We start from the raw sequence: 13,214 nt of genomic DNA, 5'->3' as shown, positions 1-13,214 counted from the left end.
ATAGCCTCGTGAGTAATAAATTTGGTACCTGTCTCCGTACCTTATGAGCATTTAAGAATCCGTATCAAAAAATGTGGGTATTTACCCGTCCATCGTAGATATTTTCTGGATGTACCCATTGAAATCGAGTCTAATTATCATATGTCTTGCTAAATCCCACCATATTGAATCAAGTCGGATATAATGAGACTTACTAGTCAAGTATTAGAAAAAACTTCAACATTATGCAACACTATATTACTCATATATCATAAAATTAGTTATATAATAATAACAACAAGAACACCTTTTATCTAGCATGTCCCAAAAAAAAACCAAGGTAATGTAACACCATGTTGTTGCCTTGACTAGAAAGTCATGCCTTCCTTGTCATCTTTTTTGACTTTGAAGGGGTAGCTTGAAAATGAGATAGGTCCAGTTTTTGAATGTATGGAGTTGTTGTTTATGACTTATTATGAGGTCATACGTGGATTAGGTTGAAATTGTTGACACTCAAATTAAATTCACCCCCTTTTTACAAGTTTAGTGGAGTATTTGACACGATTTTACTTTTATTTTTGTATTCTTCTTAGCCTTCAAATTCAGTAAAGTTGTTTTAATTTAACTTTATATTATTTAATTTCATTTGGAGGCTATCACTTTTTTAGATAACTAACATTTTTTTTATTACCAATGAAAGTAGCAAGTTGCTTCAATGCTCATAATTGATGACTAGGTAGGTATGTGAACGTAGATATAACATTTTTGCAACGCGCAAAAGAAACGGTGTGAAAAGTAGTAAAAATGGAACATGTTAATGATCCCACTTAATACATTATTAACAAAAATAGAATTAATGACCAAAATTAAATTATTCTCTATTTTTTATATAATATGTTGGGGGACTGATTAAAACAGAAAAAGTAAAATAAAAGTAGACACATATTCATTTTATTCTTTATAAATATTTGTCTTTAATTTAGTTTGTTTAATATATGTATCTTATGGAGTTAAACCAAACCAACCCATAAAGTGATTAACATAGGAAGACAAAAACTATATATGAAAGTGTTTCGGTTGAGATATTGTATTTGGCTTCTTGATCTTTACAATTTGACTAACTTATAAAATTAATTAGGTGTTATATCTTATGGCTACATATACTTTATTGCACCCTTTGTAAGAGTTAAAATTGTGACATGGTTCAGCTGGGATATAGATAGAGAGAATTTCAAGTACCTTTCATCTCTGAATTTATCATGTAAGTTACTCTGAAAAAACTGCACTTCCACATGTCATAATGTTCTTTCCTTGTAACTCACTTATACCATCAAATATTGTTCTAATAAAGTAGATTCAAGGTTGCTTCTTCTACATATTATAGCTTATAGTATGAATATGCATATACATAATTTGATTATGATGATATATAGTATGCATATGCATCTAGTTAAATTGGCAGGTTAAAGATGTGCGTAGCCAAAGGCTTGGTATCTATTATAGTGATAATAACATTTATTCTCCCACAAATTGAAGCACAAGCTTTCTCACCTGGTGATCCTGCTGCAGGTAACTACAACCTCAATTATTACATTCCTTCAAATTTTCTGCAATCTACATGCATTTATACAAGTTTATAAATAAAATATTCATGTTGAAATATTACATGCCGTGCTTTGAAACTCTGATAAACACGTACACCGAACACGACATTGGCACCACATGTTATCACGCCGGTTGTAATTTGAGAAAATAAATTGAATATAATCACATATGTCGGTGTCATGTCGGAGTCAGATGTCACACACGCCTTCGATTAGAAATGTTGAAAATGACAAGTACTATGTTTATGTTTGATTCAGATAATGTGTCAGAACAGATTACACAAAGGGATAATACAATTAGAGTAGATCCTTTAGATAATTTCAAAAAGTACAGAGGAGGATTTGACATCACCAACAAGAATTATTGGAGTGTAAATTTCTTTCTCCATCTTTCTTGAGTCTTACTTCAACCATCAATGATATTGTTATTGTTAACTTTTCTTTAATGTTTCTGTAGTCTTTGATATTCACTGGAGTATATGGATATGCAATTGGAATGTTATGCTTTCTATGTGGAATTTTATATGGAGTTATTTTGCTAATCACAAAGGTTTATCATCACACAAATGGAGGAAAAAGAATGAAGAAAGTGTTTCCTTGTAATTACAAGAGTTGTGATGCTTTACTAATTCCTTTGGCCATATTTCTCATGTTAATAGCCATGTAAGTCATTCAACCTTGTCTCTAGCCATTAGTGACAATTATATGTGTTGGTGTCGTTCAGTGTCGGACACAACACGTGTCCGACACAGGGACACGGCTAATCCGAGGAGTGTCCGTGCTTCATAGCTTTTTTCTTTTTACAAGTACTTATACTTGATTAATCATTAAGTTATGTAAAATTGACACGTAAATTTTTGTATGGCTTTCCTCAAGTGATGTATATGTATGATTGTTGATTTTTGTAGAGTTGCAACAGGGCTAGTTCTTGTAGGGAGTGCAAGATTCCATTCAGAAGCTAAAACTTCAGTTGATATCATAATCAAAACAGCAAATAAGGCATCAGAAACTATACACAACACAACAGAAGCATTAAAAGGCATGGAGAGTAACTTGATGGAAGCCAATGTCAATGTCAAGGCTTCTTCAAATCTTGACTCTACAGCTGAAAAACTTGATGGTGCATCTGTAAATATTGAAACGCAAGCTCGGAAAAATAGGCGCCTTATCAATAAAGGCTTGAAATTAGTGTAAGAGTCACTAACTCATTTTAGTCATTAAAATTGGTAATGGTCGGTCAATTAAGTTTCTCAAACTTGTGAAATCGGAATTTAGTCCCTTAAATTGTGGTGCAAAATTTGAAAAATTGACTAAATTGTTTGACATTTTTCAATTTAAGGGACTAAACTCCTATTTCGCAGATTTCAAGGACTAAATTGACCGACCTTTACAATTTCAAGGACTAAAATGCCTATTTGCTTCGATGACTCTCCTACTACTGTTTAAATAGTAAAATGAATGAAAAATTGCATGGAAGTAATGGAATAAATTTCATTGCAGGTTTGTAACTACTACAGTGATCATGTGCTTGAACTTGCTTGCTGTAACAGTTTTGTCAGGTATTAACATCCTGTTTTGATTTTGGACCATACACATAATGATTGATACATGATTCTCATATAATGTTGGAATATTCATTGAACAGTTTCTGGTGTACTACGGTTAAGGCGGGCAATGTACCTGTAAGTATGCTAAAATTCCGTATGTTATGAAAGCATGTGTATATATTATGTTGCAAATCTATACATTTGTCTTAATTCTTTTGCTACTCTTTTTCACAGGCTTGTTGTACTTTGCTGGTTGTTGACAGTGTTATGCTGGCTATTCTTTGGAGTCTATTTCTTCTTAGAAAAGTAAATCAAAAGTCCTTTCTGATTACCATAATTACATAGTAATATTTTTATAAAGTAGAGGCTTGTGTTAGATCACTGAAATGTCTTCATATATTGTAGATTTTCTAGCGATGCTTGCACAGCTCTTGACAACTTTCAAGAAAATCCTTATAACAACAGCTTAAGCTCAATCCTTCCATGTCAGGAATTGCTCAAAGCAAAACCAGTTCTATCTGAATTCAGTGCTGGAATCTATATTCTTGTTAATGAGGTAAATTTTTCATAATCTGTAAAAAAATCAGCTTCTTTTCCAAATGAGTTCTATATTAATGTTCATAAACTATTAATGTCATGTTGGAGTAACTTTTTTGGATTTTTGGTTGGTTGTCTAGGTGAATGCAAACATATCAATGCAGACAAACCTTGTTCTTGTTTGCAATCCATTCTCAGCGCCACCAAATTATACCTACCAACCCGAGAATTGTCCAGATAATACTATACGAATAGGTGACATTCCAAAGGTATATGATAGAAGAGTTGAATATATTTTTTGTCCCTATACAATCCGAGTTGTTTATATAGGACTAAAGTTAAATGGTCATGATTTTATTTTTTCCTAAATTATAAGACCAAGATGTATTAACAATGTGATCCTTCTTTTTTAAGGTATTAAAGCCTTTTACATGTTTGGATGCAAATGATGGGAGTTGTGACAATGGAAATTTCATAACAAATAGTGAATATGCAAGAGTTGAAACTTTCACAAATTCAATTCAAGACCTATTGAATGTGTATCCAAGTATGGAACATTTGTTAGAATGCCAAATTGTAAAAGATGCATTCTCTCAAGTCCTTGTTGACCATTGCAAGCCTATGAAGAAATATGCTAAGATGGCATGGGTAGGAATGGTGTTCCTTGGAGTGATCATGGTTTTGTTGATTATGTTTTGGACTATAAAGGCTAGTCATGAACAATGTTATCATGTTTCAGATGGTTCTGTGGAGCCTCATTGTGAAGTACCAAATTCCTTGAAATCAAGATCAGCTAAAGAGATTGAGATTTGATAGCAACTTAATTGATTAACAATTAATCAATCATACAATATTTAGTTCATAACAATATAGGAACCGGTATTGGAAGGCAAAAATGCGCAAGCAACTTTCCAGTAATCCTGTGTAAAACTTTTTTTGAAATGATGATTCGGTATACCTTACTTAGTGGGATAGGATTTGATTTTTGTTGTTATAATCTGACATGGAACATTTGTATATATATTATATACTGGAGGGGGTGTTAATGTTATTTCCAAGAAGAAGAAAAAAATCAGTATAGAACTTTTTGAAAATCTATGTTCTCTCTCGATTTGTAAAAAATAAAATAAAAGTTTTCTGTCAAGATTATTTTTTTGACCATTGTTCTACTTTTTTGGATCAAAACTCATGGCCAGTGTACATCCCTTATTTTTCTCATCTTGAAATAGTCATATACATGACTATTTATTTTAGTAGTTTTACACTATTTTCACAAGGAAAAAAAAAAAATCATACTTACACAACGTGATCATCGTGTCTTAAACTAGCTACCTTATCATTTTTTTCCTTCTTGGTAGCTTATTATAAGATGTATCACTAAACTATCAACATCGTGTTTAATTTTTAATTGTCCGAAGATTCATATAGAATTATGGCCATATTCTACAACAATCTTTTCAATTGGATGCTTTATTTTGTGTAGTTTATGATTTATTTATATCTATATTTAGAGGTAAGGTTGATTTACATCGTTTTCATAGCCATGATCTTTAAACGCAAATCATTTCTACATCCATTATCGTTGGTCGGGTTTATTCCCCACGAAATCCAACCATCTGGATTTGGTGGGGCCGCTACGAAGACCAAAGAGAGAGTGGTGTTTGTTGGGTTGTAGGCGCAGTGGAGGGAGGAATTTAGTTTAGGTTAAATTCCCCCCTTTACTACGTGTACAACCAGATAAACTCGATCTTCTCGATAGTCATTGTAGCGGCTCCGCCAACTTCAGATAGTTAGATTTCATGAGGAATCAACCCAACCAACACATGAATGATGGGGGTGGACGTGATTATCGTGTTTAAAGATAAAACAGTCATGGATGTGAAAATGGTGTACCTTAAATCTTACATTGATCTTATTTATCATAATTTGTCACACTAGTTAATCCTAACTAAATTATGGTGGGATTAAAACAAGATAAATGTAGATCCATGGATAAATACAAATGCTACTATTAAACTCAGTATAGCAATTCAAATTAAACAAAAAAACCATTAAAACTTTTTAATTAACAAGTGTCATTAAGTAAACTGCTTCATTTGATTGCTCTTTTTTTATACGTTATTAGGCTGGTTTCAATGTAACTTATGAGGTTACTTTTTTATGATGTTTCTTTTTATTTCAATGTATTTTAAAGTGTGTTTCCTTTGAATTACATGTTCAAAAACCTTTTTGTACACAACTAAAAGGAATTATTTTTCATGACTCCATAGTCCTTATAACTAGAATTTTATTCCCTAATTAAACCCTTGTAGCTCAATGGAAGGTGCTCAAATATTTTAGACTTGATTTAGTTGATGTAAGAGTTTTGATTTTTCATTAGGTCATATGTCCCCGTCTATTAAGCCAAATAATGTGAATATAGCATTCTTTGACATGCTGAGGGCAGAAAACCTTGGAGAAGGTACTGAATGCCCTATTTATAGATAATAATGATATCGAATCAATCAACATTTATTGCTTGGCAAATAACTACTTTTGGAGAGTCTACCAAATCAAAATGAATAAACAAGATGAACGTCATAACCGCTATGAGTGGTTATTTGTTAGTACATTTTTTTTATCAAGTAGTTTGGTGTCTAGAATTCACCTTTTTCAAAATGAATAAGTGGGGTGTCCGGTGTTCAAATCCCGACCCTTACTTACATATAGCAATGCATAATTGAATTAAGTTCACGAGGACTATTCGTGCATTTTATTTGTGCATCAAAGAGTTTAATATGAAAGAACGTCCAACCACAAGTTGATGTGTGAGTCAATTCTAGATTTTACATAATGGTTCTGTTGTAACACTTGCATGGAGTTATATCATAGGTGTGAATCTATCAAAGGTTTTACACAAAAGAGAATTCTCGTATAGAAGAATTTTATTGAAGAGTTGTGATAGCTATTGTGTTGTCTTGTTTGGGTTAAACTATGAGGGTGTTCATGGCCTTTTCGGTCTAATGCATACTACTGGGACTGTTCCTCGTGCAATCCAAACATAAGAAAATGTTTTTTTTTGTCTTAATTATATTTTTAGTCCCCTAAGTTTCACAATTGTGCGATTTTGTCTTGCAAATTTAAAATGTGTGATTTTAACCCCTCAAGTTAATTTACCCACTTAATGATTTTGTAGTCCCCACACATTTTGGCTATGCTGGAGCTAATTTTAATGATGTGGCATGTCATGTGTTCACCAACGTGGATATTATCCTTTTTTTCTAAACAAGGTTTAAAGTGGGCAATCCACATGGGGAAATGACTCCAACTCACTACAATCCCATATTTTGATACTTCTAAAAAATAAAAGTTTATTTTGTGACACGTCTTCTTCAATTAATATTGATTTCACATTTCAGGTATTTATAACCCTCAATAAGTAAACAATCTCATATTCCTTGAGCAATGTGTAATTGTGCAAGTATTCATGAGAAAGGAATTCCAAATTCTCGCAATTACTTATTATGAGAACTTTCAAGGTTTTGGTAAACTGACGACCGTCTATTGAGAAAGACGTCAAAGATGAAAATTCGTCTATGGTCAACTGTTGAAGAGAGCTTAGAGGGAACATTATTTCATCAAGTACATGATCTAACAATGACATTGATTGTACTAGTAGAGAACATTCTCTTAACTCAAGTTCAATTAAGGAATGAAATATGTCAATTATATCTCATACTGGACACTTACATAATGACAAAGTTTTTACATTAAGAAACTTTGTCATTGTATCTCCAGTCAAAGAGATACTATATGATTTTTCACTATATTAAGAATGAAATTTGTCAAGTATATTTTCTACCCGACACTTGCATGGTGACAAATTCCGAAAGATATTTTACTATATTAAATAATATTACAGTATTTTATTCACTCTCTTACACATAAGCGATGCAATTTAATGTTTCTAGTGAGACCCGCTCCTATTAAAATAGTGCTCTTTTACTATACCTATATGATTTATTTATAGAAACTTTGGTTGCAAAATTACCCATATGTGGTGGGGCCAACACTTGTATCATATCTTTTGTTTTTATTGTTACTAATTTATAAAATAAAAAACTTATTTGGATGTAAAAAAAAAAAGAGAATTGCTGTTCCCACATATAGTATGGCTGTGCCACACGAGTAAAATACCAAAATACCCTTCGGCAGTTAACTGCCGAAGTTTTGAGTAAACCGGCGGCAGCATACTACCGAGGTTTTCCTCGGTAGTTAACTGCCGAGGAAATCTGGACATAACCAGAACGCAGAACCAGAACCTCCCATTTACAAAAAAACATTCAAAATTTTCAAATTCTCTCCAATCTTCACCAAATCCATTTTCACGAATTGCAAGCAAATCAAGTGCACATTATCACAAGTAAGTTGTGTCAATCATTTTAATGTTAATGTTAATTTGTTTATGTTAAGTTTTTAAAAAAAATTGAGTAGTTTGCATGTGGTTAGGTTTTATAAATGAATTGACAATTTCATCATTGCATGTGTAGTTTATGTATTGATAAATGAATGTAGATGTTGCCTATGTAGTTTAAATTATAATGTGGCTTTGAATGGTTGCAAATGAACACAATTTGAATATGTTTTATACTTTGCACACAAAGTGTTCGATAAAATGTCTCAATGACAATTTTATTGATTATTTAGTTAGTTTAGTTATGGAAATGATAGAAATGATGTTAATTATAGTTTGGTTAAGTTTATTTTGATTTTTTAGTTAGTTTAGGTTACACGAGAATTATGTTCATTTTAATGTTAATGTTAATTTGTTTATGTTTAGTTTAGGTTTAATGTGTTTATGTTTATGTTTAATTAGGTTTAATTATGTTTAGTTTAGTTTAGGTTTAATTATGTTTAGTTTAGTTTAGGTTTAATGTGTTTGATTAGGTTATTGAAATGATATTAATTTTTTATTTTTTATTTTTTGTAGATATGGCCGATCAGGACCCCATTGATCCATCGAGGATGATTGGTGGTAGGCGTGCCATGACTCAGAGCCACCGCAGGGAGAGACAGAGTGCCCACATCCCAAAGAGGGGTAGAGGTCGGAGGGGAGATGGCTCAGGAAGCTCTCAGGCTACACAGCCTGAGGAGTCACAGGTTGTTGACCCGTCACAGCCTGTTGACCAGACTGGGGTGGAGTACCTAACTATCAGGATCAGGTACATCATGATGTGACGGACGGTGGATATGACCAGGATCATATACCACATGAGCAGGATGCAGGAGACGAGGATGACATTGCAGCAGCTGCTGCACCGGAGGTGTTACCTACTGACCCTCCCTTTCCTGGTGGACCGGCTGACTTGTTCTTGCTCCACTCTTATGCCGGTCATGTGGCGTTGCCACTCTGGTATAATTCAAATAATGTAAGTGTATTTTTTTTTAATTGTTTTTTCTTTATGTTAAAATATTTTCTTTAATTTAAATGTGTGTTTGTCTAATTATTATATCCACTTTTATATGTGTTTTTTTTAATTGGTTTTTCTTTATGTTAAAATATTTTCTTTAAATGTTTGTTTGTTTTTATTATTATATCCACCTCTATATTTGTTTTTTTTAATTCTTTTTCTTTATGTTTAATTATTTTCTTTAAATGTGTGTTTGTTTTAATTATTATATACACTGTTATATGTTTATTTTTTTTAATTCTATTTTTTATGTTTAATTGTTTTGTTTATATGTGTTTTTGTTTAAACCAAATTTATTTTTCTATTATTTCAGGTTCGTAAGACCCGCGTGCTTAAAACGATTAATCATGGGGCGAAAATTCTCACTCTCGGACGCCCTAACGGGAATGAGAATTGGTTTTGGGATGCGCTTCAGCAGAGCGGGCTACATGACTTGGTCTACTTGGGGTACTCCACCGTGCCTCATGCCCTGCTGCTTACTTTATGCGAGAGGTGGCATCCGGAGACCAGCACCTTCCACATGCCGATGGGGGAGATGACTGTGACATTGGATGATGTCGCATGTCTCATGCATCTTCCTATTGAGGGGCGGATGTTGGCCCATGGGAAGAAGATGCCCAAGCATGAGGGAGCGGCACTGCTGATGACGTATCTTGGTGGGGCCCAGCATGAGGCTGAGAAGATCTGCAACCAGGAGTACGGTGGGTACATTAGCTACCCCAGGCTGAGGGACTTCTATACCTCGTACCTTGGTAGGGCCAACATATTGGCGGGTACGGAGGATCCTGAGGAGGTTGAGGAGCTGGAGAGGGTCAGGACATACTGCGTCCGGTGTTACCTTCTGTACTTGGTCGGATGCTTGTTGTTTGGCGATAGAAGCAACAAGCGCATCGAGCTGATATATTTGACGACCATGGCGGACGGCTACGCAGGGATGCGTAATTATTCCTGGGGAGCTATGACCCTCGCCTACCTATACGGCGAGTTGGCGGATGCATGTAGGCCTGGACACAGAGCGCTTGGGGGGAGCGTGACACTGCTCACTGTAAGAAAACTGAAATTTTATATTTATGTTAACTTTATTTTTTTGTTATATTTTTCCGTGCGTAATAATTTATAAATGTTATTTGTTTGGTTTGTGCAGGCATGGTTTTTGGCGCATTTTCCAAGGTTTTTCAGTGTTGATCTCAACACTGACTACCTGGAAAACTATCCAGTTGCAGCGAGGTGGAAGCTCCAGAAGGGTCATGGGGAGGGGATCACGTATCGGTCACTGCTCGATCGTATACAGTTAGATGATGTATGCTGGAGGCCGTACGAGGAGCACAGAGAGATCCAGGACTTCGAGGAGGTTTTCTGGTATTCTGGATGGATTATGTGCGGCGTCCGTAGGGTGTACCGTCACTTGCCCGAGAGGGTTTTGAGGCAGTACGGATACGTGCAGACCATCCCCAGACATCCGACTGATGTTAGGGACCTCCCCCCGCCTTCCATTGTGCAGATGTTCATCGACTTCCGCACTCACACGCTTAAGGCGGACGCTCGGGGTGAGCAGGCAGGAGAGGATACATGGCGGGTGGCGGATGGCTATGTCCTGTGGTACACTAGGGTGTCTCACCCTCAGATCTTGCCACCTATTCCAGGAGATCTTCCGAGGCCTGCAAATGAAGAGCAGATCATTGCAGAGCAGTGGCAGCGGTATGAGGCGAGAAGCTCGCCTGACACCTATGACATGGTTAGTGGCGCTGTTGCCTACGCTGATGCGCAGTTAGGCCAGGAGGAGGTCATGAGCATGACCCCACAACAGTGGTATGAGGCCATGACCCATATGAGGGAGCAGATCGCGCCGATTTTGACCAGGAGGAGAGCCCAGAGGCCGAGGAGGAGGCACCATCATCAGGATCAGGACCAGTAGTACTATTTTCCTTTTTTAGGACTTATTTTTTAGTTTTAGTCTTTTGATGACATTGAGTTATGTATATATGTATATTTGTATATTTGTATATTTCTACTTTGATGACATTATTTTTAATTTCATGGGTTTTTTTTACTTTGTTTAATGTGCAAAAATAGGTTGCTTTAATGTGCAAATATAGGTTGCTTTATGAACATAAAACATAAAAATAAGTTGAGAGTAGGAAAAATAGGGACGAGAGAGAACTTGAGAGAACTTGACAGAATATAATATAAGTGTCCCGTTGATTTGCTCGCAATTCGTGAAAGAAGAATTGGCGAAGATTTGAGAGAACTTGAGAACTTTGTGAAGTATGTTCAGTTTTCCTCGGCAGTTAACTACCGAGGTTTTCTACGACAGTTTTCTTCGGCAATTAACTGCCGAAATTTTCTCAAATCCGGCTGCAGTTAACTGCCGAGGTAAACCTCGGGAGTTAACTGCCGAGGAACTTCTGCACTACAAAATCTGGCAGAATCTCCTCTCATCCATTATTGATCTTATCTTCCAAAATTTCTTCAAATGTCTCTCAAATTCTCTCTAACAAACACAACCAAATCCAACAAACTTTATTCAACAAAATCACAAGTAAGTAATTATAATGCTATTAACTTACATTTTAGTTGTTATAAATGTTATTATTTTTTAGTTTTTGAGTACATTTATTATTTTTTAGTAGATTTACATGTTATAATTAAATTTTAGGGTATATGTTAGTTGATTAATGTTGTTAAAATATTTGCATGATGTTTATGTTATATGATATAAATTTTTTTATTTTAGTAAGAGTATATGATTTATAATTTTAGGGTTATTTTTATGAATTTTAGAGTGTATGTATAATGTGTTTTTGATTGATTGTTTTTAGTTTCTTATTGTGTAGATTTAAAACAATGGCGGGGTGGATCGACGTTCATGCGCAATTCAACGGCGGAGAACCTCAGAGGTTGAAGGTTCGGTGCCTTGGTGTAACGTTAAGAGGTCTCAAGGATACACTGAAGATATCATCAAAAGTTTGATTCCGCCACAAGATCGTCATTAGTTAGGGTAAGGTGCATTCCAACTACAACAATTGTATTCCTTTGAATGAGGTAATTCAAACTTGTCAAACAACATGACTCAAGCATTTCGCAAGCACCTCATGTTTCTCCTTTGAAAATATTAAATTTTTGTTATGCTGGTTTAGATGAAGGTATTAAGTGTCAAGGATTGAACCTCAATTCGGTGGCACTTGAATACCATCATCTAAAGCAAGCCTCACAAAAATTTATTATTTTCAAAGGGAAAACATGAGGTGTTTGGCGAAATGCTTGAGTCCTGTTGTTTTGCAGGTTTGAATTTATCCCATTCAAAGGTAACACAATTGTTGTGGTTGGAATGCACATTCCAACTGCAACAATTGTCTTACCCTGGATGGGGCAATTCAAACTTGTTAATCGGCAGGACTCCAGTATTCGATGAGCATCTTGCACAATGGTATTCAAGTGTCAAGGAATGCACCTCATTCTTTTGACACTTGAATACCATCGTTCAAGATGCTTATCGAATACTGGAGTCCTGCTGCTTAGCAAGTTTGAATTTGCCCCATTCAGTGGTAAGATGATTGTTGCAGCTGGAAGGTAAATTTCGGAATGTAATGTAAAATGCAATGTAATGTGATAACATATATTTTGTTTTGAATGGAACAATAATTATCTTATTTTGTTTTCAAATTTATTTATTCCAAATGCAATTTTATTCTAAATACTATAATGTCAAACAAAATGTGCGCGACACAAAAATAAAACATAAAAAAATCCAAAACAATTAGGCATTAAAAGCCATTACATTCATTCTTCCTCGTCACACAAATCAATCGGCTTGTCCGCTACAGTCCCTGCGGTACCTTGTTTTGGATGAGGACCGAAATAGCATGTCCTCCCGCTCCTCCTCAACCTCGAGTGATTGTACACCGGCACCTTCGAACCCTTCTTTTTTTCGGAACCATCGCAAACAATTCCATGCCATGTCATAGGTGACTTTTCTTTTTTCGTCTCATCATCGTGAACGTTACCCTGATTCTGATTCTGAGACATATCTACATTTAAAAAAAATATGGCGATCAATTCAACCTACACTAACCTAAACTATCCTAACAATTCTAACC

General features: G+C 35.0%; 1 protein-coding gene across 3 annotated transcripts; it reads left to right on the top strand.

Moving 5' to 3' along the window:
- The first annotated feature begins 1,017 nt into the window (after window positions 1–1,017).
- Window positions 1,018–4,811, top strand: LOC25487912 (uncharacterized). 3 transcript variants are annotated; one of them, XM_024775918.2, is made up of 11 exons: window positions 1,018–1,240; window positions 1,442–1,548; window positions 1,842–1,954; window positions 2,041–2,246; window positions 2,492–2,773; window positions 3,084–3,142; window positions 3,229–3,265; window positions 3,365–3,436; window positions 3,536–3,686; window positions 3,808–3,936; window positions 4,082–4,811. In XM_024775918.2, coding segments are annotated over exons 1-11 (1,557 nt in total). In that variant the 5' UTR covers window positions 1,018–1,238; the 3' UTR covers window positions 4,481–4,811. The 3 variants fall into 3 exon arrangements, with proteins under 3 accessions (XP_024631686.1, XP_013465459.1, XP_024631687.1); XM_013610005.3 differs by having other exon boundaries at window positions 1,430–1,548; XM_024775919.2 differs by lacking the exon at window positions 1,018–1,240 and having other exon boundaries at window positions 1,253–1,548.
- Window positions 4,812–13,214: the final 8,403 nt, after the last annotated feature.

This window comes from Medicago truncatula, chromosome 2, assembly GCF_003473485.1.
Source record: "Medicago truncatula cultivar Jemalong A17 chromosome 2, MtrunA17r5.0-ANR, whole genome shotgun sequence".
In the NCBI taxonomy this organism is placed as follows: domain Eukaryota; kingdom Viridiplantae; phylum Streptophyta; class Magnoliopsida; order Fabales; family Fabaceae; genus Medicago; species Medicago truncatula.
This window is presented reverse-complemented; position numbering and strand designations above follow the sequence as displayed.

Bases quoted from the DNA above. Each gene is read 5' to 3' on its own strand.
- LOC25487912 (XM_024775918.2), top strand. The intron at 3,266-3,364 runs GTAAGTATGCTA...TCTTTTTCACAG, and splicing joins TTAAGGCGGGCAATGTACCT to GCTTGTTGTACTTTGCTGGT. The intron at 3,937-4,081 runs GTATATGATAGA...TTCTTTTTTAAG, and splicing joins GAATAGGTGACATTCCAAAG to GTATTAAAGCCTTTTACATG.